This window comes from Chironomus tepperi, unplaced genomic scaffold (assembly GCF_022539635.2).
Source record: "Chironomus tepperi strain 1889 unplaced genomic scaffold, CSIRO-AGI_Ctep_v1 contig_219, whole genome shotgun sequence".
In the NCBI taxonomy this organism is placed as follows: domain Eukaryota; kingdom Metazoa; phylum Arthropoda; class Insecta; order Diptera; family Chironomidae; genus Chironomus; species Chironomus tepperi.
The window spans coordinates 580,995-604,487 of NW_027226341.1; the positions used below are offsets into that span (position 1 = coordinate 580,995).

General features: G+C 29.3%; 7 protein-coding genes and 1 long non-coding RNA gene across 10 annotated transcripts; 3 read left to right on the top strand and 5 right to left on the bottom strand.

Annotated features, from left to right (window-relative positions):
* Positions 1 to 207: 207 nt before the first annotated feature.
* nkd (naked cuticle) lies at positions 208 to 5,079 on the bottom strand. The gene is made up of 4 exons (XM_070640718.1): positions 4,894 to 5,079; positions 1,706 to 2,619; positions 1,452 to 1,639; positions 208 to 1,386 (listed from the first exon to the last, which is right to left on the bottom strand). Exons 1-4 carry the CDS (start codon positions 4,937 to 4,939, stop codon positions 648 to 650), a joined length of 1,887 nt encoding a protein of 628 aa, XP_070496819.1. The 5' UTR covers positions 4,940 to 5,079; the 3' UTR covers positions 208 to 647.
* A 460-nt stretch (positions 5,080 to 5,539) lies between these two features.
* LOC139090864 (prolyl endopeptidase) lies at positions 5,540 to 8,121 on the bottom strand. The gene is made up of 5 exons (XM_070640716.1): positions 7,948 to 8,121; positions 6,546 to 7,887; positions 6,174 to 6,481; positions 5,808 to 6,111; positions 5,540 to 5,739 (listed from the first exon to the last, which is right to left on the bottom strand). The coding sequence occupies exons 1-5, from the start codon at positions 8,116 to 8,118 to the stop codon at positions 5,639 to 5,641; spliced, it is 2,226 nt and encodes a 741-aa protein (XP_070496817.1). The 5' UTR covers positions 8,119 to 8,121; the 3' UTR covers positions 5,540 to 5,638.
* A 282-nt stretch (positions 8,122 to 8,403) lies between these two features.
* Positions 8,404 to 11,104, top strand: loqs (loquacious). 3 transcript variants are annotated; one of them, XM_070640287.1, is made up of 7 exons: positions 8,404 to 8,731; positions 8,847 to 9,190; positions 9,251 to 9,445; positions 9,899 to 10,000; positions 10,070 to 10,235; positions 10,294 to 10,401; positions 10,473 to 11,104. In XM_070640287.1, exons 1-6 carry the CDS (start codon positions 8,482 to 8,484, stop codon positions 10,374 to 10,376), a joined length of 1,140 nt encoding a protein of 379 aa, XP_070496388.1. In that variant the 5' UTR covers positions 8,404 to 8,481; the 3' UTR covers positions 10,377 to 10,401; positions 10,473 to 11,104. The 3 variants fall into 3 exon arrangements, with proteins under 3 accessions (XP_070496388.1, XP_070496387.1, XP_070496389.1); XM_070640286.1 differs by having other exon boundaries at positions 9,857 to 10,000; positions 10,473 to 11,103; XM_070640288.1 differs by lacking the exon at positions 9,899 to 10,000 and having other exon boundaries at positions 10,473 to 11,103.
* Positions 11,105 to 11,115: 11 nt separating this feature from the next.
* su(sable) (suppressor of sable) lies at positions 11,116 to 15,332 on the bottom strand. Its single transcript, XM_070640285.1, has 4 exons — positions 15,009 to 15,332; positions 14,154 to 14,538; positions 13,789 to 14,058; positions 11,116 to 13,722 (listed from the first exon to the last, which is right to left on the bottom strand). The coding sequence occupies exons 1-4, from the start codon at positions 15,023 to 15,025 to the stop codon at positions 11,284 to 11,286; spliced, it is 3,111 nt and encodes a 1,036-aa protein (XP_070496386.1). The 5' UTR covers positions 15,026 to 15,332; the 3' UTR covers positions 11,116 to 11,283.
* Positions 15,333 to 15,428: 96 nt separating this feature from the next.
* Positions 15,429 to 17,356, top strand: LOC139090655 (uncharacterized). Its single transcript, XR_011544440.1, has 3 exons — positions 15,429 to 15,503; positions 15,566 to 15,744; positions 17,077 to 17,356. It is a non-coding gene; the product is annotated as an uncharacterized lncRNA (long non-coding RNA).
* Positions 15,774 to 19,256, bottom strand: LOC139090654 (tyrosine-protein kinase-like otk). Its single transcript, XM_070640455.1, has 10 exons — positions 19,059 to 19,256; positions 18,875 to 18,997; positions 18,642 to 18,803; positions 17,998 to 18,036; positions 17,745 to 17,933; positions 17,335 to 17,670; positions 17,059 to 17,264; positions 16,442 to 16,950; positions 16,041 to 16,383; positions 15,774 to 15,982 (listed from the first exon to the last, which is right to left on the bottom strand). Exons 1-10 carry the CDS (start codon positions 19,108 to 19,110, stop codon positions 15,893 to 15,895), a joined length of 2,049 nt encoding a protein of 682 aa, XP_070496556.1. The 5' UTR covers positions 19,111 to 19,256; the 3' UTR covers positions 15,774 to 15,892.
* Positions 19,257 to 19,474: 218 nt separating this feature from the next.
* LOC139090645 (oocyte zinc finger protein XlCOF6-like) lies at positions 19,475 to 21,506 on the bottom strand. Its single transcript, XM_070640439.1, has 4 exons — positions 21,311 to 21,506; positions 20,992 to 21,245; positions 20,410 to 20,924; positions 19,475 to 20,345 (listed from the first exon to the last, which is right to left on the bottom strand). The coding sequence occupies exons 1-4, from the start codon at positions 21,439 to 21,441 to the stop codon at positions 19,530 to 19,532; spliced, it is 1,716 nt and encodes a 571-aa protein (XP_070496540.1). The 5' UTR covers positions 21,442 to 21,506; the 3' UTR covers positions 19,475 to 19,529.
* A 253-nt stretch (positions 21,507 to 21,759) lies between these two features.
* fs(2)ltoPP43 (female sterile (2) ltoPP43) lies at positions 21,760 to 23,421 on the top strand. Its single transcript, XM_070640537.1, has 5 exons — positions 21,760 to 21,775; positions 21,936 to 22,092; positions 22,160 to 22,201; positions 22,264 to 22,631; positions 22,924 to 23,421. The coding sequence occupies exons 2-5, from the start codon at positions 21,991 to 21,993 to the stop codon at positions 23,327 to 23,329; spliced, it is 918 nt and encodes a 305-aa protein (XP_070496638.1). The 5' UTR covers positions 21,760 to 21,775; positions 21,936 to 21,990; the 3' UTR covers positions 23,330 to 23,421.
* The last annotated feature ends 72 nt before the right edge of the window (positions 23,422 to 23,493 follow it).

Consider the following 23,493-nt stretch of genomic DNA (forward strand, 5'->3'; position numbering starts at 1 on the left):
AATATTTATATCTTTCAAAATCATTTTCAGATTAACAGCATAAATATGACGTCCATTAATAAATTCAACACATTATAATTTTGATTTCATTACATTTTATTAGACAGTATAAATTTTCATTTAACTTACAATTTCATATGATACAGTAATGGAAAACCTTTTACATTAAAAAGCTATGTTTCTACAATTAAAGTTTAAAAATACATTAACAAATATTCATAAGTTCAAGTTCATTTAATAAATACTTATTATAAATTTTCGGCATGATCCAGTTTAGCTTACAATTATAAAAATCAGTCTTTAAATATTAATTGATTTCGGTCTTTGTTTTTGCAGTTGAAAATTCATATAAACATATTTCGTTGCATGAATTAAGAAATGTTATGTGCTTTTGAGGAAGATTTTCTTTTAAAAAAACTTGTATCATTATACTATAAGTTTGACTAGCGCGTTATGTATGGAAATGAATCATTGCGGAATATTAATCTATTTATAAACAATCATACCTTCATTAAAAAAATTATAAACAATTATGTAAATATTGGATTTAAACAATTAGTTTCCTTCGTTCAAAAAGTTTTCCTGAATTATGCTGAGTAATTTTTTCAAAATTTTCATTCCGAATCTTTAATAAAGAATAAGTATTGTTACTCTTTATCTTTTGTCTCATTTTCAAAATGATAATAGTGATGATGGATATGGACAAAGCGAACAGAAGACGGTTTAATCAAGTTTTTACTTTTGTCAGGTTGAGTTTCAACTTTTGTATTATCATTAATATTTGCATAAATGCTAGGTGATTCTTCATTTTCATCCCCTTCAGATGAGCTAATTAAATTTTCACATTCTTTTAATTTTTCTATATCATCTATATAAATGTTTGGATATGCAGATAAATTTTTGTTCTTAATAGTATTAATGGCATCCTTCTGCAATTTCGAGCAGCGTGGTAATGGTTTTTCGTTTCTAGGCGATGATACTTTTGTGGCCAATGGACTTTTAGAATCATAAAGAGCCTCAGACGATAATTTCTCAAATTTAATTTGATTAAGAACATTTTTATCTGAAGTTGTTTTTATTTTTGTAGCAGTTTCCCTCTCAAGAAGCCACTTTTCAATGTCATTTAATTTTCTTGCTAATTTCTGTTCTGGAGTAAGCGTAGGATTTAGCTGATTCAAGACTGATGTTTTAAGAGTTAATGCAGGTTTGTTTATTATACATTCAAATTGGTTTACTTTGTTCGCCTCATCAATTTTAGAACAAAGTGTGCTGTGCAGATATGAATCAAAACCACAGTGATTTATGTTGTCATGTATATTTTGAGCTTCCATCATAGTGATGGTGTTTGATCGTTGTCTGCTGAAATTTTCGGTATTTGGTGTTTTCCTAAAATGAAATGAAATTAAATTAATATTTGCAACATATGAAAATATGGAAGTAAATCATCTTACCTATTGCTTTGAAAACATAATTTATTTTTTTCCATGCTTTCCCGAATTATTTCTATGAGTTCATTTCGTCTTAGTTTACTTCCATTATTTAATTCAGTTGTTTTATTAAGTTTTTGATTTTGATTTTGTCTCCATTTATACTCATTTCCCACAGACAGAGAGCGAATACGGGCAGATTTTTCATTATACTATAAAAAACAAAAAAAGTTATATATTAAATGTCTGAAAATTAATGATTACAAGTCATTAACTACCTTTTGTTTTTGAAATCGTTGCTTTCGAACATTTCTTCTCTTATTAGAATTATTTTTATTTTGATTTCTAGATTCGTCAATTCGTTCTAAATGTGATTTTTCTGATAAATTTGCATCTAAACAATTTTTTGTGTCGACATTTTCGGTTTTGATATTTTTTGATAAAATTTTGTCAATCGTGGGTTTAAAGCCTTTTAAATTGTTAATCGATTCGTATATATTATTTTTGTCTTTCTCAAAATTCTCACAATTTCTCGATATATCTTGTGCATTAATATCATTTTGTAATTTAATCACTATATTTTCAGATTCAGGTTCCTTTGGAAAAACATTAGTCCTTAAATATCTTTGGGTAGATACTTGTTTTCTTATTTTTTGATTATGATCATTACTTTTTATAATATCTTGCGGCGACATTGTTAACTTAACATTAATCACTTTTTTGCCGTAAAGAGGAGCAACTATATTCTTGCCTATTGAATCATAAATTGTTGATACTATGCTAGAAATATCTTCTTTGGTTATGATTCCATGCCCATCTAAATCATAAAGAGTAAATGTGAAGTTCATTGGTTGTGATTTTTCAAAAGAATCTTCTAGTGATACATCGCATGATATTTTATTATATTTCGATCTGTTTGTCTCAAGTTGTTCTAAATTATGCGTTGTTGCAATACTGTGACGTTTCTGTAAGCGTTCTTGATGATCGTTTCGAAGTCTCTCCTTTTCATCATATTCCTTTAATGGTCTTTTACTTTTCATTAGATTTCCACGGTTCTGTGTTGGTTTAACATCATGAACATTTGTTGAATCTAAATTATGCTGCAAAATATTTTCTTTTTGTTGCATAAAAATTTCCCCATATTCTGAAGTATGTATGAGTTCTTCTGAGTCTGTTGAGCATTCATGGATAGCTGAAAAACAAAGACAATGATAAATATAAACATGCCCTCTATTAAAATATTTTGTTTCAAGAGCAAAGCATAATGAACTTTATATATATATATATATATATATATATACATATAAATGAGAAGACGCAATTGATGCAGTACATTATCCTAAATGTATCTAAAAATTCAACTATTTTGTTTTAAAATTTTTTGAAGGAAAAAGTTGAGAGAATACAAAATATAATGTATATAAGACGATATATTAATGCGCAACATAGTTGAACAGAGTAAAAACGTTTCTCAAAAGCTGACATGTCGTATTGCTTCATGTGTGTAAGAATAAAATAAAAGAAAAAAGGCCGATATGTGATTTAAGATTTGCTACAGTATTATTTTCGTTTTTCTCTTCTTCTTTCATTTCTTTTCTTTTTAGAAGCGGCTTTTATGCCTATTACTTTTGTATTTTTTCCTTCTTTCTCGTCTCCTTCTAAGGGTTCCCGATGTCCGATACCCGGGAAGTCTCAGTCTAACTTCTTTAAATTTGTTGCATTCTGTTTTAAAAGTATTTTTTAGTTGGATGTGGAACTAAATTATCAAATATTTTTAATCTATCTTGTATGTGCCTAAGATTTTGATACATCTCAAACAATCAAAAAATTCATTTTAAAGAGATTTATTACTGAGGAGAGGGATCGGGGTTAAAAAAACGATTTTCCTCGTTACGTAATAAGTGACAAAGAGGCCATGTGGATCTCTAAATAAATTTATGTATTTAACAATAAAGTATGTAAAAATTTTATATTAGCAGATGGGCAACTCTCCTTCATAATTAGGTTTTCAAACAAGATTTTCGACTGAATTTTTCACTGATATTTTTTTATTAATTAGCTAAATATTACTATTTATCGCAATTGACGAAATACATTATTCGATTGCTGACTAAAAATTTCAATTCACTTTTAAGCATCCAAACTAAATTCCTGTCTACATCTAGATCAAAAAAAAAAAAACCGTGACTTCAGGAAACCCTATCTCCTTCATTCTCATCACCGATCCTATACTTTATCTTTCTATTTTTTCTTTTCATCGTCCCGATCTTCATTTTTTCTCTTTTTATATTATGCTCGTTTTTTACAGTCATATCGATTTGCTTGCATTTTGTCCACAATCTTTTGTATCTAAAGTATTGATTGTTAATGGTCGTTGCAAACTTTTGTAAAGCACAACGGAAGTTACTGAGAATTTCTTTTACAATGGTATTTTTTTTTTTGTTTGTAAAGTCAGAAAAATATTTTAGTGCTTAAATATATCCAAAATGAAAGAAAAAAAAACTGAGAATTTTAAGATTGGAGGAGTCGTAAGAAAATTGTTATTTTTTATAGTTTTACATCTCGATAGAAAAATAATGATCAAAACTCGCTTTGCCCATGTGTGTTAGAGTAAGCAAGAAACAACCTGTTGCGTGATATTTCTTTGAAAGCGGTATCCATTGACAAGATAAAAAAACGGAATCGTGAAAAGAAATCGTTTGATAAAAGCGAGAATATTCATCAGAAAACATACGAATGAACATTACAATATTTCTTCTTTTTAATGCGTTCGGTATCTTAAGTTATTTTCTTTTCTTTCATTTTCCATTTTCGTCTTTATTCTTTGATTCTTCTTAATTCTTTTTTTAGCTCGAAGAGTTGCCTTCTGTTATTTCATCTTATTTACTTTTTTTTTTTCCTTTACATACACAGACTTAGCTTATTGAGTGAATGGAACGATAACTAAAACTGAAACATAAATGAACATAAAGCCAATTTTTAAGCATCTTCTCATTTTTCTCGTTTTATGCTTTTTTCTTCTTCGAATTTTTTTAGTCTTTTAGGGGTCGTTCGGTTATTATGTAGCTCAGAAAATGAACCCTCCATCACTCCTCTTTTCCTCTTACAAAATTATTTCAGAAAATTAAAAATTTTAAAATTCCAGAGCTAATCATCGACATTCACAACCACCACCTCCACCCCCTCTTTCCGTTCACGTTTCGTAATTAACGAACGGCCCCTTATTATTTCGCTTTTAACATTTGTCGGCGTTCAAACATAATGATGATTTTTTTTTCTCTTTTTGATGGAACGAAAAAATTTATAATGTATAGATTTTATAAAGAGATTTAGAGAAATTTTACTAATTTCAATCTACTTCACTTTAATCCGAAAATGTTTTTCTTTCTCCTAAATTCTGTTCCTTTACTACTTTGCTCTAAAACATTCAAGATTCCAATCGAATTTTATAGAATATGTCTTTTACCTTTATACTGTCTAAATTGTTTCCACCATTTCACTAAATTTGCCATTGTTTCTCTAATGTGTTCCACTCAAATTTAAATTTTGTCTTGTGTAACTTTTTACAAGATTTTAAAATCTCAATTATTATGAGTATTGTTTTTCACAATTAAACTTTTTATATTATTTATTTATTTATTTTTCAAAAATTATTATTTTTTTAATTTTTTTTGTAAACACTGTTTCACTTAACTTTTAAATATAAAATCATTTTTTTAAATTTAATAATTGCTCTTAATAAATCCCTGTTGTAAATAATTTCACATTTCAAAAAATATTTTTACAACAATATTTAGGTGTGTATTCAATAAAACATCTTCTTCGCAGAAGCTTCAATGTAAAACTGAAGAGATCAAAGCATTTTTTCTACTTTTCTTTATCCATTATTATTAAGAGAGATTTTTTTTGTTACTTGTTTTTCTCATATTCACACATTTTTAGTATGTTATTTTGGTTTTTAGCTCTTTTTTACGCTCTAAATTTATTTATGCTCGAAAATCTCATGTGAATATATCAAATTATATTTTGGTCTCTTTGAGAAAGATTGTCTTAAAATAGAGGTGATGTATACTTTAGGGGGAATAATGTTTGAGCATTTAAAAAAATTTATGCAGTTACATAAAAATTTATTTAATATTTATTAATAATGTATTTCATGCTAAAACAAATAGGTAAGATAATTGTAATTCTTTCACGATTGATTATGGCATTCAATGTAATTCAGATTGTATATTAAGGACTTTATGAAGAAACGTTAAAATATCTGTTGCTTCTTCAATTTTCTTCGTAACAGGTTTTCCAAAACCATGACCTAGAGACAAAAAAAAAACACAATCGTGGTAATGATTTACATTAGGGTGATAAAAATATAATGCAAACCTGATTTTTTATAAACTCGTAGTAAAATAGGGTTTCTTTGAAATTTAGATTGTTTGACAGCATTCTGAAGAGTTGCTACAAATTTCAATGAATGTAGTGGACTCACTCGATCGTCATGGTCAGCAGTCAAAATTATAGTGGCGGGATATTCTTGCTGATAGTTTTCTGGTATGTGAACGTTATGAAGAGGAGAATATTTTAAAAGATTCAAAAAATGCTGTTCCTCATCTGGTGAACCATAATCACTAATCCAAGCAGATCCGATTGTAAACTTGTGAAAACGTAACATGTCGAAAACACCAACCTAAACGTTTTAAGAATAAAATCATTTTAAAATATAATCTAAGCATTATTTGATGAACATACTTGAGCGACCGCAGCACCAAATAAATCAGGTCGTTGATTAATGCAAGCTCCAACCAACAAACCGCCGTTACTTCCTCCTTGTATCGCCAACATTTCCTTCTTAGTGTAATTATTATCAATTAAATATTTTGCTCCAGATTGGAAATCATTAAAAACGTTTTGTTTATTTAATAAACGTCCATTATCATGCCATTTCATTCCGTATTCATTTCCTCCTCTTATATTTGCATAAGCTAATGTTCCATCGAAAGTATCAATGAATGCAAGAAAAGTTACACTGAATGTTGGCTGCAAAGATATTCCAAAACCTGACAACAAATAAATTAATTAATAAATTGCAATATATCGTTTAAAATTTTTTAATATGCTTACCTCCATAGCCATACAGAAGAGTTGGTGTTGGCTTAATTTCTTTTCTATTTTTTCTAACAATGAACATGGGAATTTTTTCTCCATCTTCACTACTTGGATAAAATATTTGCTCAACTTTATAAGCATTTCGATCAAAGTTAGGAATTTTAGTTTCCTTAAAAATTTTAGGCTCACAATTAAGGTTGTCAAAGTCAAAATGATAGACAATTCCTGGAACTAGGAAACTAACGAATTGGAAAAATATTTCCGAACTATCTCTGTCTCCAGAAAATCCTTGAATGCAGCCATAGTCTATTTTAAACTCAAAATCAAACTTTCCTGTTTCTAATGAATGAACATGAAGAACAGATCTCACATCTACCATATAATGAAGGACGAGTTTATTCTTATTAACACAAACTGCCCAATCAAGAACATTTTTTGGATGGTCTTCAATTATCGTTTTCCATTCAGCATTTGGATTATTAAAGTCTATGGCAATAATTCGGTAGTTAGGAGCATTATCATTTGTCCGAAAATAAACGATATTCTCATCATTAGTGATGTATTCATAGTCGTATTTAAATTCTGTAACGACTTTAACAAAATCCAATTTTCCTGTAATTTCAGGAGTTTTGCGTAAATCGGCAAAATAAACTAAATTTTCATTACATCCAAACATTATGTAAAAAATCAAATAAGAGCCACAATCAGATACTTCGCTGCTAAATCTCCATTTAGGTTGTTCAGGAAATTCAGCTACAAGGATATCATTCTCTTGTTTATCTCCAATTTTATGATAATATACTTTTTGGTTTTCATTTGCATTCGTTTCGCATCCATCAGCAACTCCAAAAACTGGAAATGTTCCATAAAAAACTCCTTTATTGTCATGAGTCCATGTAGGCTGAAAAAACTTGCTGTACTCTAAAACATCATCAAAATCTTCATTTGTTTCGACATTTCGGAATTTAATGGTAACCCAATCAGATCCAGATGATGAAAGACCGTATGCAACTCGACTTCCATCTTTTGAATATTTCATGCTTGTTAAAGCTACCGTACCATCAGATGAAAGAGAATTGGGGTCTAAAAATAATTTACTTTCGCCAGACAAACTATCTAAGGAGTAAATGACATTCTGATTTTGTAAACCAGTGTTGTAGGAATAAAAGTATTTTTTTCCATGCTTTGAAGCAACACCATATTTTTCAAAATTCCATAGAGATGTCAGTTTCTTATTAATTTTATTCCATGCATCAGTACTTTCCAAAAATGGTTGTGAGATTGCATTCTGATCATCAACAAACTTTTTTGCTTCTTCCGAATCAGGATTCTCAAGACATCTATACGGATCGCTTATCTTAAAGTAAATTAATATCATATTAATGTTTGTTTATAAAAAAAAATTATTTAGCATTACTTTTTTTCCGAAAAATGTTTCTTCAACTTCTTCTCTTTTAACTTGTGGATATTCGATAGCACTTGAGTCCATGATTGTTGAGTAATCTAATCCAATTATGTTTAATTTCCGTATATATCTATTACGATTTAAAAAGCTTTTTATAAAGATTGCAGATTTTTGCTTGATCATTTAATGAATTGACTTTTTTATAGCAAATTTTTATAAATTGGTAAGTCAGTTTTTAAATTTTAGAATCCGTTATTTTTATATAAAAAATTTAATCATGCTAGTTTTCTAATAATCTATGCTTTAAAGCAAGAATTATATTTATCATCAGACGAAAAAATGCTGATAAATAACGAAAAAAAAAGAAAAGATATGAAACTTAAAAATTTATTTAATAAAGTTTCCGTACCTATGAAAAGATTTTCGTATGAAGTTGATTTCGAATTATCACTATTCTAGTATTGTACTTCGTGACTGTCAGACATCTGAGTGTCAAAGTTAAAAAAAAATTAAAAAATCCTTAAGTGTGGTATATTAGTGTTAAAAATGGACGAAATTTTGCTTGATGAACAATTAAGAACCCAATTAAGCTTGCAAGATCAACCTGTGGCTATAACTCAGGCTCAGCAGCAGCAAAATCGTAAGAGAAAAGTTAAGAAAGCGTCTCAACAAAATGCTGCAAAACCTTCAGGCGAACCCGTCGATGTTAGTGAAAGTCTGAAGAATGAAATTGAATATATGCCAAATACCATGAAAACTCCGATTTCTATCCTACAAGAACTTCTGAGTCGGCGAGGTAAATTTTCTTCGCCGAAAAAAAAATTCCATTTTATTGATTTTAATATTCGCACCGTCGACATTAATTTTTTTTCGAATTTTCTATGATTAAAATGATTTCTTTTTTACTTCAGGAATCACTCCTAATTATGAGCTCGTTCAGATTGAAGGAGCTGTCCATCAACCATCATTTCGATATCGTGTATCTTTTAATGATAAAGATGCGATGGGAGTTGGACGAAGTAAAAAGGAGGCAAAGCATGCCGCTGCTAAGGCACTGATTGATAAACTCACTGGCACGAATATATCAGACCAATTTTATCAGCAAAAGAGCAATTTTAATGCTAATGGCTCTTCCACTGCTCAATCTAATTCGAGTGCAACATTTGATGAAAATAATCAGATGGGAAATCCAATTGGTGTTTTGCAAGAGTTGTGCATGCAAAAACATTGGCCAGCACCAAAATACGAAGTTGAGGTACAACTTTTAAAATAAATTATTTTTTATCATCAAGTAATTGCTTTTTTTTCTCTTCAGGTTGAGATAGGCCTACCACATGAGAGACAATTCACGATTGCATGTACTGTTTTGAAGTTCCGTGAAGTCGGAACAGGAAAATCAAAGAAAATTGCAAAACGTCAAGCTGCTCAAAAAATGTGGGAGCGATTGCAAAATCAAACGCTTGATCAAACTGAGGTCATTCAAGCTTGTATTGATGATGCCAATGATGAGGTAATAGCAAGAGATTTTTCAAAATTTAAGAAAAAAAAACATGATGGGTCTTGAGTGGAGTTTCTTAAAGAAGATTAAATTTTGGAAGGTCTTTCAATGTTATATACTTGCACCAACATCGATGATCCATCATGTTCCTACATGTTTGGTTGGTGCTCATTTTTTGGTGCTATGAAGATTAAAGTTTTATTAATTATCTTAAAAATGTGGAGATTATCAATGATGATCATATGTAATATTGAAAGATTAACCGAAAAACAAAACGAAAAAAGTTGATTTTCCACTCAATTTTCATCCAGAAACATTATCAAATTTTTACTTATGATTGCTTTTCTTTCTCTTCTTTACTTTCATACGAAAACTTTAATCTTCATTGGCATTGTGTTAAAAATATAATATCAACTGAATCAGATGAGGGTTGCAAATGCTTTTTCTCGTTATTCACATTTAAAGGAAGCTAATATTCCAACGCTGACCAATCAGCACAGCTACAAAGTATCGCAGTTTCATAAAATGTTAAAAAATATGTATGGAAAATCATTAGCAAAACTTCAGGTTCAAAAATTTAATATTTTTTAAAAAATAGTTTGTTGTATTTCTGCCCTTTTTTTGTAATGCATACAGAACACGTGTCTTAATGCAAAAGATGTGAATTATGTGGTATTTTTGCAAGAAATAGCCACTGAACATCAATTTGAGGTGACATACGTTGATATCGAGGAGAAAACAAATTCTGGACGTTACCAGTGTTTGGTACAATTGTCAACACTTCCGGTTGCTGTTTGTCAAGGTAATTACGATAATTATTTTTATTATTAAGTATCAAATTAAAAAATTATTTTTTTTAGGCGCTGGAGCTAATTCTAAAGATGCACAATCAAATGCTGCCAAGAATGCTTTAGAATATTTGAAGATCATGAGCAAAGTATAAATGTGAAGAAATGACAACTTGAAAAGTATGAGAAAAAATTTTTTTTAATCTTCTTACTTATTACACTTATTAAATTTTTTTTTCTATTTTCATTAGGTGTGTGAATTGCTCGACTTCAAGTATATATTAAATTCATATATATATAAAAAAATTTTAAAAAAGAAATTCATGCTTCTTTAAAAAGTAAATTTTTTTAAAAACCATACATATTAATCAAATTACATGAAATTTCTTATTGCTTTTATTATTTTTCATGATTTGAATTTCAACCAATAGAAGAGTATATGAAAAATATTATATTAACTAAACACATAATAATCAATTCAAGTATATAAATATAAGTGGATTGTCAAATTTTAATTTTTAATAATGATGATTAATTATTATGTGTGTGGATAATACAAAGAGAAAATTCATAATATCTTGAAAGAACATCAAACTAAGGATCTTGCTGATCTAGGAGAATTTCCATTGTATTGTACAAGCTTTATAATTGCAGATCACTTAAATTATAGTTTTTATCTGTAACTGCAATTATTAAGAAGTTGTAAGGCATTAATGTCACACATTTGAGTAAAAAAAAAAAAAAAACAAAACAAGTCTTATAAATACTTATTTCAAAAATTAAGAAAAACTTAAAACTTTTTGTCTTAGAGTGTTGGGAGAAAAGTTGTGGAAACTTTTTTGAATTTTTGAAATAAATACCTACTGATAATTAATGAATAAATAATAATAATCATTAAAAAATGAATGCGTTTTTATTCAATCAAATTCAATTTCAGTATATGTAGTTATTCATGTTTTTAAATTACTTTTCTTCGAACATTTTTCTTTTTGATGCATAATGGATACTTTGCAATAATTGCAATATAATTCAAAATGAGATATATTAACAAAAAAATTAAGTTTATCTTCTATTAGATCGATAATTGCTGTTACGGTGATGTGAATTATTACGAAAATTGTTGCTGCTATTACTTCCACTCCGTTGGTTTCTGTTAAAGTTTTGCTCATTTCCAAAGTTAGGATTTTGATTATTCATAGTTGTAAAGTCTTGTGGATCAAAATTAAATGGTTGAAGATTTGGAGGAGCAATTCCTAATAAACCTGGTCTCAAACTAGCAGAAGGACCAATAAAATTAGGTGGCTGATGCATTAAATTAGGTGGTGGTTGTTGCATTATATTGGGTATCATTGGAGGCATTTGATGAATATTTGGTAAGACTTGAGGAGTTGTTGCAATTGGCATTTCTTTAATTTCTTCAAACTCTCCTTCAGCATTCACAAACACACCAAGTCCGATTAATATTTGACCAAGTCGAGGATTTTGTGTGATAAATGTTGTGTCAAAAATTTTACTCGATGATTTATCAGAATGAAAGACTTTCAATTGTTTCGACAATTCAGCTAAAATATCATTAACAATCATTTTCTGGGATGAACTCAATTCATTATAATGCTTTGAATTTTGCAAAATTGTTGATATTTGTAATCTCTTAGTACCAGCATTACTTGCATTACTGTTATTAGAGTGTACGCTGTCTGTAGTGCCAGAATCATTAAGTTTTCGTTTTCTCGGATCTAGATTAGAACTACTATTTGATTGATTAGATTCACCAAGGTTACATAATTTTTTCAATCGTGGATCCTGTATACTTTCCATTTTTTGAAAACTTCGTTTAATTTCACTATAATCAGGCTTGGGAATTTCAACTATTTTTACTTCATATTTGTTAAAAACATGTGTTCCAAATGAAGCTTCAATCTCAGTTGCTGGTATGTAGTTTGTCATTGGAGCAAATGGAAAGCGAAAATCAACATCGCCATTTTCAGAGTCTCTTAAAAATGGTGGAACTCTCATATCCTTATCTTTTCCTAATTTAATAATATTAATGTCTTCATCTTCTGACGGTGATTCGATCTCATAAATTGATGTACGTCTCAATTGTTCTAACTTTTGAATACTACTGCTACTTGAACCTTCCTTATATGTTGGAGAGCTTAGTTCAACGATCGTTTCACTTGGTTTTTGAGTTGAACCACGGACTCGAGGATCACGATGTGATACTTTTTCAGCTGGTGCAGCTTTCTCCATTAACTGTTGAATGGAAGAACTTATGTCGACTTTTGATAGCACCGATGATGAGTTAAGAAAAGCGTTCGTATCAAAAGATGGTGGAAGTAGTGGAACATTCGCTGAGGGCATATTCAATTTAATTTCAGATTGATCATCTTCCGATTGAGAATCTTTTTTTTCTTCAGTTTCACAATCGCTTGCATAATCAATTTTCAATCCGCCAGGTTCATCCTCGTTTTCTTCATCATTACTATTCAAATTTGAATCTCTTAAATATTGCGAATAATCAATTGTGGATGACTGTGGAGGACTCATTATTATAGATTGTGTAGAAGTACTTGGTTTATTATCTTGCCCTTCCATGTCCGATTGATTTGGTGACATGATAGTATCAGGAGATTTGAGAGGTGTTGCAACATCATTTATATTGTTCATATTGAAAACACGCATGTCAACATCTGCAGATGTTTCCTCTTTTTCGGCATTATTCTCTTGAGTAGGCGAATGATCATCAGTTTCTTCAGAAGTTTTCTTTGCTTTGTTATGCATATTAATTGCAGTTGCTTGAATCTCGCCTATGGTAGCGAGACTTAAACCAATGTCATTTATTTGAGAAACTGTTAAGTTATTAATATGATTTACTATTCTAACTCCAATAGATGCCATAGTTTCGATCTGTTTATCACTCAAAATTCCTCTCATCTCCGACAAAAGCATATCACCTGGCTCACTGAGAGCAGTTGCTTTAGTTGATGATGAACTACGCGATTGTTGTGAAGTAGATTTTCCTTGTTGATCTTTCTGTTGCTGCCATCGAGATGATCGGGAACTTTCTTTTCGGTTCTCACTCTTGGATGAAAATTCTTCTGGTGGGTTTAGCTTCATTTCAAGTAAAGCAGGAATCTTGCTTGAAGCTTTTTCATTTTCTGGCAGTGGTATATTATATTCTTGACATAATTTTACATGAGTCTGCGAAATCATTTTGGTTGCATTTTCTCGACCAATACGCGGAAAATCTCCTAAAATTTCTTTCGGTGCCGTATCCAAATGTTTTAAAAGTATCTGCTTTAAATTGTCGCTTAGAGGCTTTCCATGCATAAATTTACAGTCTTTATTGATGCACTTAAGACCTAGATAATAATATTTGCAAGGGAAATCTCCATGCATGTAAGAGCATTTTTCTTTCTTAGCACAACATTCCATGAGCCAAAACTTGCAAAGTTCCATTTTTTTGGGTTGACGCACTTCATGCAATCGTTGACAATCGTCCTAGAAAAAATAATATTACATTCAATTAAGACTTGTAATAAATAAAAAAAAAATGTTGTAGCATACATCTGGGCAATGACCATATTCTGCAAATCTCAAACAGACTTCCTTTTCAGCATCGCGATTTCTTCTCTCTTTTCTGTCGCGATCTCTATCATTTCGAGAACCATATTTTTCGCGTCTTTTATTTCGTCTATCTTCATAAGCCGATCTATGATAATCATCTGAATCGTAGCTACTATATGATGTATAACTATGATCGGAATCTGATCCGGAATTGTCAGGGCTACCTCCTACCATGTATAAATTATCACTATCACTCAATTTTGATCGTTTCTGGAGAGTTAAGAAAATAACAAAATAATTCATGTTTAATATACAATAATTAGCAAGGATCTAGAAACATAAAAGAGATAAGTAAAATATCATACTTTAGACGAAGCGTTATCACGTTTTTGATCTTTTCGCTCTTTTCTTTTACGTCGCTTTCTGCTGCTACGACTGGATTTCTGTTGCTGTTGTTCAGGTTCAGGATCAAGTTTTCTAATATTTGGCATAGGCGGTTCAAGGCCTTTCTCTTTCAAAACATTAGCAATTTTAGATTCGATACTGCACATGAAATCATCTTCTTCCTGATTAGATCTTTCTTTTCGACTCGAAGTTTTCTTAGTGTCATTGGATTTTCGCGACGGCGGCGGCGTTGGAGATTTTTCAGGCTTTTTAATCGTTTCATTTTGTGGTTTTTCACTTACAACAATTTCACATTCATCGTCACTTTCAATTTCGCCATCTTCTAAATCCTCGCAATTCATGATACTGTAAACAGAGATAAAAAATATTTCATTCATACATACATTTCAGAAAATGACATTAGACGATATAGATTTGCTATAAACTGGATGTGCAGCATTATTTTTCTGACATTAAATTCTAGTAAATTAGACTTCTCTAAACATATATAAATTAAATTAGGTGCTTAGTTGATACAGTCGATCAATAATTATGAGAGGTCTTGTATGTGTTGCTGAGTGATGAAAAAATATGACTCATACATAGATGAAAATTTACTAATACATATGCATAGCATCATGGTACTTTCACTTTTCCTAAATTTCCCGAAATTTTCAGTATTTTACTCGCTGGAAGTCATTTTGGATTTGAATTTATGTTTATGGGTCATTTAGGAATGTTTTTAATATATTTTGGAAATGTAGTTAGGCAGAATTAAGTCGTTTAATGACAAATTTATGTAATCGAAAAAAAAAAACATTTTTTGTTCTTAATACCTTTCTTCACTGGCCATATTTGTGATTTTAAGCAATTATTTGACTGCTTTTTAAATGAATTTCTAGTCTGGATTACTTAATAAGTCGAAAAGATTAATGAAAAAAAAGGTCAAGATTTCACGAAATGACGCTTCAAATATAAATTTCAAAATTGCTCGTTTTCTTTGTTTTCTTCGGTTCAAATTTATATTCTTTACAATGTTTGCTCCCTTTAATATTCTTTAAACACACAATAAATTATTCTATTAGACTTAAACCATGTTTTTCCATTAATTTCATTATTATAATAGAAACCTTCTTGAATGATTTTTATGAAATTTTTAATGTGAAAACATCTCAAATGATTTGTGAAACTTTTGAAACGTTTTGGACATTTATGTTCAAATTTGTTTTGACAGTTTTACTTTTTGACATACATTTAAAGTTTCTTATCCAATAAGCACAAATGTTTTTGTTTTAACATAGATTATTTTTTTAATTATTTGTACTTTGTTGGTAGGTATTTTTTAAGAAACAAAATTCTTTGCAAAACTTAAATCTCAGCTTCTCACATGCAGGTAGTTTACTTGGTATGGATTTATCGTACACTTAGGATTATTTAATTACGATAATGAATAACAAACCTTTCTGAACGGAATAAGTGAGCTACCCCCCATAAATTTCCAAATTTTACAGTCGTTTTGAACTTAAGATGCACATTTATGGTTTTTAATTTGATCTTAAAGAAAATACAAACGTAAGTTGAATAATTTTTATTCAAGTGTAAAAAAGAAAATTTACAATGCTGTTTATAATTCTACATATAGACTAGTTATCAATACTTTGGTAATACAAAGAAAAAGAAATAACTTATAGATATAGTATAAAAAGCAGTTAATTATTAATTAATTATTCCTTGACATAGCTTCTTCCAAACAATTTAAGAGATCATTAGAATCAATTCGTTCACTTGCCTCAATTTTCAGACATTTTAACTGAAAAAAAACAACAAATTAAAAAAAAAATTAAAAACTTGTGTGTCCAAAAACTCACCAAAATTTCACAGATTTCAGGCGATATTGAAGTCATGAGTGAATTGTAATCGAGAGAGTGTGTTTGTAGCTTCTTAAATAAATCTTCTTTACCAAGAGACTTAAATGCTTGATTTCCTTTACTCAAAATTTCACACATTGTTATACCGCAAGCATAAATATCACTAGCATATGAATAATTGATTTCAGACTTGCTTTTACAGCTTGAAATAATTTCAGGAGCTGTATATCTTAAATGAAGTAAATGGCCATTGTATTCATAATAATCACTAGTCTCTGTTGAAGCTTTCGATGTAAGTTTTAAAACGTCTTTCGTGACGATACAGTTAATTAAAGATATGTCGCTAAAAAGAATTTTTTTGTTAATTTTGTCGTAAAATAATAAAAATATTATAATATTACCGATGAATAAGCTTTGCTTTCTTGTGAATTGCGTTAATGCCACTTGCAAGTTGATGGCAAAATTTCAGAAGTTCTTGGAATGAAATGTCAACTTTCTCAGTTAAAAGAGATTTCAATTCATCATCATATTCAAGAATCATTCCATAAATCTTCGATTCTTTTGATAATCCAAAAAGCTTCACTACGTTTTCCGAATCAATATTGCAGTAAAGATCAATTTGTCTTCGAAATTCATTCAACGTCCTTTCATCTTGATCTCTTCGAATTGTTTTAATCAAAACTTTAGTTTGTTGTTGCATTTTGATCTCGTCTGTTACAGCATTCTCTTTTATGATGATTTTGGACGGAAGATCTGCATCACTTAGAAACCCTAATAAAATTTCCATTTTAAAATTGCTATCGATTCCAATTTTTTTAATTTCTGTAATTTTCTCATGTCTAATATCAAATGTAAATGATGATGATAATGACTTGACAAGAGTCTTATGCTTTGATTTTTCCTCATGAGTCTGATAAATGAAAATGATCGGTTAAAATGAGCTTATAATGAGTTTAGTTATAGTAGAAAAATATGAATAATATATATATTAATAATCTTTGGTAATGCTTGCACTTACATCATTTTCCTCGTTTAGCTTTAGATTTTCCGGATCAGTTTCACTTTGTCGTTTCAAACCTCGTCTTTGGCGGCACCAGATCATTAAAACAATAACACATATGATATAGATAATGGCAAGTGAACAAGTTATTAAAACTGCTTTGTTTGACAACGGATTATTGGTTTCGTCAATTTCCTCATTTTCTTCCTTTTGCATATCAGCTTCTACAAACAACAAAATGGAATAAAGTTTAATATTTATGAACAATCTACAGCGAGAATTATTATTATTTACGTTTAACTGTTAAGAATGTTTCACTTCTTTTGAATCCTGCAGAATTGCCTATTGTGCATCCATATCGACCGCTGTCATCTAAGTGAGATTCTTGAAGAAACAGTGATCCATTGTCATACATTTGAAAACGTCCATTAGAACTTATCATTTTTGCGTCGAAATCCCATTTTATCGTTGGCATTGGAGATCCTGATGCAGTGCAGTGTAATATTACTGGTTCTGATTCAATGACTACTAATTTTTCTGGTGGAATTACTTCAAAAGCAGGCAAGATTCTTACTTCAATTTGATGGGAGATTTGCGTGTTATCATTAGATGCAATGCACGTAAATATGCCTTCAATTTAAAAGATTAAGCAATGATAAAAAATAAAATAATAATAAGCAACAACAAATGAAATTTCTTATCACCTTTCATGCTAATTTCAACATTATTAAAAATTAATGTTCCATTAACATCGACTACATTATTTGGAAGTTCTTCATCTTGATTCTTTTTCCAAAAAATGTTCTTGCTGCCAGACGCCTTGCAATGAATTTTTCCAGTTGATCCGAGCTCAAAATTTTTATTAGGCATCATATTTGTGGTGAATTTGAGAGCTTAAAAAATACAAAAAATTTATTAACTAAATTGTTTAAAAAGATAATGCTCGAATTTATTTACCTTCGTTCTTGTGCCTTTTATTTCTGTATAATTTAGAAACTGTTTATAGAAGAAAGAGAAAAACATTAAAAGATTTTTTTTTTGTAAAGAGAAACGGAATAGCATCTTTCAAACATATGTTTTTACACGCTTTTTTCCTTTGAAGTTGTGCGAATGCATTAAAATATATACGTTGATAGAAAAAAGTTCAATGAAATTCATGTTCTTTAATGTAAATAGTTTATCCTCATAATCTTCACAGATTTGATTACATTTTAGATGTGGCTTTCTTATTATTTCAGGAAATGTAAAAATAATTTCCACATAACTGTTATGAAAAGATTTTTCATTAAAAAAGTCATTTTTGATTCAATTTTAAATAAAAAAAAATCATGTACTTAGTTCAAATATCAAATGTATAGAACGAGAATAAGAGAGAAAAAGTTTGAGTAAAGCAAGCAGCCCTAACATCAACAAAATACATAAAAAAGTCGTAAAATTTTATTACTCTGTGAAGAATGCACAAATAGGTAGGGTTCGTGGTAAGTTGGAAAAAAGCAGTACTTGATATGAAAATTTCAAAGTGTAAAAATTATTGAAGCTTGTTTTTTAGTCAGCGAATATGCCCTTAAATATAATATGTCTACAGCGTCTATATATCTTACCAACATCTCGGTTTTCGATTTTTTTTGTGACTGCAAACTTTGCTCCAATGCTTTTTAGCTCAATCACACATTTGTAATAAAGTGGTAAATTAGTATCCAGTCTCTTCAAAACTAGTTTATTCCTTATCACCTCATATTGAGAATCATTCCTTATTAGTTTATCTGAAATTAAATTCAATTTAAAATAGTATAAATAAAATTACATTTAATTATTATGGGTTTTTCTAATTTACCATCATAGTTGTACCATTCGTACGATATGTCATCTATAGTCGAAATTGTTGAATTGCATAAAAAAAGGATTTTTCCTTCATTTGTTCTTTGCACATTAATAAATTGAGAGTCAACAGTCGCGTCTTCAAAGAAAGAATATCAAATTAGACATGAAAACAATGCGCAGCTTATATTGTGACTTACAAAATAGACAAAATGTGAGCAGACATAAAGTTTTCGAATTCACCAGACTCATCACTGATTTTTCTGATAACTTTTTAATTTTGAACGATAAATTTTCACTTTAATCTTTTATAAATACTTTCATTCATAAAATGTCCCAACTTAATATTAGATAGATTTAGGCAACTATAATTTTTTTCGTTGTAAGTTCATGTTGTCAATACAATGAATTGTTATGTTCTGAATAAAATTTTGACTTTCTCTGTGTATATATTCTTCTCATTCTCAAAATTTATGTTTGCTCTCTTACGCAGTCTCGTTTTTTTCCTAAAAATGCTCATAATTTATGACTCAGACAAATACATTCATACGTAACGTTTAAAAAATTCTAAATCGTTATGTTAAAACATTTATTTTTATTTGCTAATTCTCTCAACTTTTTGCTTAGATATTAAAATTTATTTTCAAATTTTTCATTAATTTTATGATGATCTATGAAACAATAAACTCCATATTTTTGTCTTTCCATTCATTGAAAAATTCATGATGCAATGAAAATACATGATTCGCTAAAGCTCTTTTACTGAATTGCTTGTGACAATAAATACAATTGAAATGTTTTGTTGTTTCCGTGGTGTGAAGTTTTTCGTGCATCTTTAAATATCGAGGGAGTATAAATGTTTTTGAGCACATAGAACACCGAAATGGTTCATGGCTTGATTGATAATGCTCTTTTAGTTTCTCGCGTGTTGAGAAACTTTCCTTGCAAATCTTACAAATTTGAACTTCACTGTGTAGCTGCATGTGAGTTTTCAGATGATATTTCGAAGCCATCTCTTTGTTGCACACGGTACATTTAAAATGTTGCACTTGAACTCCATGAAATCTTGAATGTCTTATTAAAAGAGTTTTATTTATGAAGCTTTTCTCACAATAATTACAACGGAATGGCCGATTCCCACTATGCGTTGTAAGATGTGTTATGAGAGCTTTTTCACATGCCAATTTCTTATCACAAAGCTTGCAAACATATTCTATTGGATTCAAATGACGTGACATGTGTTTGTTAAAACTGTTCTTTGACATTTCCATCATACAAAAGCGACATAAAAAGTTTTTATCATCACTCGATGACTGAAATTTACATATGTGATTTTTGTTTTCTTCGTATGATGAAAACCATAGATCACAATATTTACAATGTCTCACATCTACAGTTCTGAAATCTTTTTCCGGACGCTTCCGCTTGCGATTTAAACAAGAATGTTTTGCAATGCCCGTTTTTGTAGTAAATTTTTCGCCACATATCTGTATATAGAAATAAATATATTAAAATTTAAAAATAATATTTTAAGACAATTTCTAAATCTACCTCACAGACAAAACGATAATCTTTGGTATGAAGTAAGAGATGTGTTTTAAGACTTCGGGCAAAAGAAAATATCCTTCCACATAAATCACATTCAAATCTACCAACTTTCTTTACATACTTCTTTTTTGGACACTCCTTTTCTTCTTCTAATGATTTTGATGTAATAAAGCCTGTTTGATCATCTAAAAGTGACATTTCTGCATTATTTTCTTCTTCCACTTTAAGCTCTTTAAGAAAGGATCTATTTGGTGATTTAGGAGGTAAAAATTCCTCATTTTTATGAATCTTTTTAATATGCGTTTTTAAGTTTCTTGGATTTACAAATGACTTTGAACAATATTGACAATCTAAGATGCCTTCATGCAAGTGATTACTAAATGTCTTCTTGCTTAATTCCTTATTACAGATCCGACAAATGAAATTTTTTGGGTCACATTGTAAATATATGCAATTATGTTGCTTTAAGGTTTCCTTTGATCTAAAAACTGTTTCACAATATTTGCATGCTGCTTTTCCTAGAATAATATTAAGTTACTTCTTTCAGTTAATAATATCATAAAAATATTAGTGAAGCTCACTAACCAGTTAATTGGTGAAATTTGTGACATTGCTTTTTACTGTTGCTAGTTTTAATATCAGAACCAAATGTATCTTCAAAGTTCATCGAATCCTCATTAATTTCTTCATCTTGGAACTTTTCTTCCTCAACATTATTTGTGTATTGATGATCTGCATAAACATTATACACACTTTCGCTCTTTATTTCATCTAAATACTCGTCTAAATATTCTTCGATAATGTACTCTTCCTCAATATCTTGTAAATTAGAAGCATTACTGTAAATTGGAATTAAAAATAAGTTATTAACAAAATTATAAGTTTTCTGTGGATGAAAACTTACTCATTTTGAAATGTTTTTAAATCAACATTAGAATTTAATATTTTATCAATTTGTGACTTTTCTTCTTTATCTTCGACAATAAAAACATCTCCTTTACTATTTTCCACTATTATAACACTGGACTTTATCATTTTTAGCTCTGAATAATTAATTGAAAGCTGTTTAATGAATTAAAGTTTATTGAAAGTCAACAACAATAAACTGAGCAAAAGTAGATGTGATTGTTTGGCAAAACTTAAAACGCATTTTTTCCTATCTAATATTTATGATTGTTGCAAATGCTATGTAGGTATCTAAAAAGTTGTAGGTAATTAATAAGCATATATTTTATATACATAAAAGAGATAAAAATGAAGATTTCATTTGGACATCAGGACAGATAAACTTACTAATGATGTTTTTTTTGTAAAGCTAAAACTGAGCAATATTTTCAGCTAATAATAATATTCAGCAGCAACGTTTTTGTATTAAACTTAATTTATCTAATAATTTTCAGCTAATGTCGGGCGAACGAAGCGAAGCGAAGTGGAAATTTAACACGTAAGAAAACAGTTAATTGTAGAAAAATATTTTAATAAAAATTTTCAACGTTTTTGTTAAAAAAACTTTTTAAAAAACACGCTTTTATTAAACTTAATTTATCTAGTTTAAGTGATTTTAAGCATAAATTCAAAAAGGAAATGGCTCCAACAATAATAAGAGTGAAGCGAAAGTTTGACGAAACTCAAGAAATTGACTCGAGAATTATATTAAACTGTAAAAAACAGAAATTAAGCGATAAGGTAAATTTTCCAAACTTGTTTACATAGAATTATTTCGATAATCTGTGATATTATAATTTATTTTAAGGATGTTGTTTCTCATTTTTCATTTGTTGGAACTGTTGAAGAAGTAAGTTGTTGAAGAATGTTAATTTTTACACTTAAAGTTTAATTTTTTTTCCAAATTTTAAGGAAAATGTCATTCCAAATCATATGCTCAAAATATCAAAAAAAGATGCCGAAGTTATTGTACAAACCAAGAGTAATCTCAATAATTCTGGATTAAGCAATCGTGTGTCTGAAAATTTAGAAAAATCAAAGGAAAAGCGGTTTAAAGTTGTCAATTTTATGAGAAATTGTGACAAATCTGCTGATCAGGCACTAAATGAAGAACAAATTATACTTGACGTTGAAAGAGATTATGAATCCACTAATGAGAACAAAACGGCAGATGATCTGAGTGCAACAAATTCGAAATCATATGTCTATGACATTTATGTGGCACAGGATGACTTTTCATCTGTACTACAAGCTGATATTATAGATCTAAACGATTTAAGGTAAAATATTTCAATGCAGCTTTAAATCACCCACAGACCAGAACACCATGCAAATGTCTCAATAATCACCGAAAATGAATATCACGAGTATCCAGAAACATCATTTGAAAATATTTGTGAGGTGTTTGGAATTCAGAAACAACACAAACATTTTCAATCGGCGTTTCTGGAAACCCGTGTTTTTCATTTTTGGTGATTATGGAAAAATTTGCGCGAACGTTCTGGTCTATAAATGATTTAAATATATTTCATATATATTCGAAATATTTAACGTTTTTAATTTTATCTTTAGTATTTTGGAATACAACGATTACTTATATTCATGTCCGCGATTAACTAATGAAATTGATGACAATTTACACGACGATTATGATGAGGATTCAAATGATGAAAACAATTGGCGAAATGACTATCCCGATGAAGAGGATTTGTCTGATTTTAGTGTCGATGAGCGAGCAATGAGAAGAGCTATGCAAAATTTTGGAATCGATAATGATTTGTCTACTAGTGATGATGATGATGATGATGAAATTCACGAAACTAGTAATGACGGTTTCGTGTACTCTATAAATGCTGAAGATAACGATTTTCACGACGATTATGATTATAATTATACTGGTACTAGTTATGCAAAATATCGAAAAAGAATGTTGAAAGAGTTGCAAAGTGATTATGAAAATTCTAGTGATGATGATTAAGGAATACTTAAAATTAAGAATAGTTGTCAATTTTTAATATCTTTTTTCTTATTGTCTTTATTATCGGTAATATAAGAAACATATTCAATACATTTTATCAAGTTTTTTTTTTTGAATTATTATTAATTTCATATTTTTGTTTCAAAAATGTAAAAAAATTATTT

What these genes read in the sequence shown, in the direction of transcription:
- nkd (XM_070640718.1), bottom strand. Translation starts at nt 4,939, where the DNA reads ATGGCAAATTTAGTGAAATGGTGGAAACAATTTAGACAGTATAAAG. An exon ending in AACGATTTCAAAAACAAAAG is followed by an intron (nt 1,640 to 1,705) that starts GTAGTTAATGAC and finishes TGTTTTTTATAG; the next exon opens with TATAATGAAAAATCTGCCCG. An exon ending in TTATGTTTTCAAAGCAATAG is followed by an intron (nt 1,387 to 1,451) that starts GTAAGATGATTT and finishes ATTTCATTTTAG; the next exon opens with GAAAACACCAAATACCGAAA.
- LOC139090864 (XM_070640716.1), bottom strand. Translation starts at nt 8,118, where the DNA reads ATGATCAAGCAAAAATCTGCAATCTTTATAAAAAGCTTTTTAAATCGT. An exon ending in AAACATTTTTCGGAAAAAAA is followed by an intron (nt 7,888 to 7,947) that starts GTAATGCTAAAT and finishes ATTTACTTTAAG; the next exon opens with ATAAGCGATCCGTATAGATG. An exon ending in TTGGTGCTGCGGTCGCTCAA is followed by an intron (nt 6,112 to 6,173) that starts GTATGTTCATCA and finishes TAAAACGTTTAG; the next exon opens with GTTGGTGTTTTCGACATGTT.
- loqs (XM_070640286.1), top strand. Translation starts at nt 8,482, where the DNA reads ATGGACGAAATTTTGCTTGATGAACAATTAAGAACCCAATTAAGCTTG. An exon ending in TTGATGATGCCAATGATGAG is followed by an intron (nt 9,446 to 9,856) that starts GTAATAGCAAGA and finishes CAACTGAATCAG; the next exon opens with ATGAGGGTTGCAAATGCTTT. An exon ending in TCCGGTTGCTGTTTGTCAAG is followed by an intron (nt 10,236 to 10,293) that starts GTAATTACGATA and finishes TATTTTTTTTAG; the next exon opens with GCGCTGGAGCTAATTCTAAA.
- LOC139090654 (XM_070640455.1), bottom strand. Translation starts at nt 19,110, where the DNA reads ATGAGTCTGGTGAATTCGAAAACTTTATGTCTGCTCACATTTTGTCTA. An exon ending in AACATTCTTAACAGTTAAAC is followed by an intron (nt 17,265 to 17,334) that starts GTAAATAATAAT and finishes TGTTGTTTGTAG; the next exon opens with AAGCTGATATGCAAAAGGAA. An exon ending in AAAGCAAAGCTTATTCATCG is followed by an intron (nt 16,384 to 16,441) that starts GTAATATTATAA and finishes AATTCTTTTTAG; the next exon opens with CGACATATCTTTAATTAACT.
- LOC139090645 (XM_070640439.1), bottom strand. Translation starts at nt 21,441, where the DNA reads ATGATAAAGTCCAGTGTTATAATAGTGGAAAATAGTAAAGGAGATGTT. An exon ending in TTAAAAACATTTCAAAATGA is followed by an intron (nt 21,246 to 21,310) that starts GTAAGTTTTCAT and finishes TCCAATTTACAG; the next exon opens with TAATGCTTCTAATTTACAAG. An exon ending in CAAATTTCACCAATTAACTG is followed by an intron (nt 20,925 to 20,991) that starts GTTAGTGAGCTT and finishes ATATTATTCTAG; the next exon opens with GAAAAGCAGCATGCAAATAT.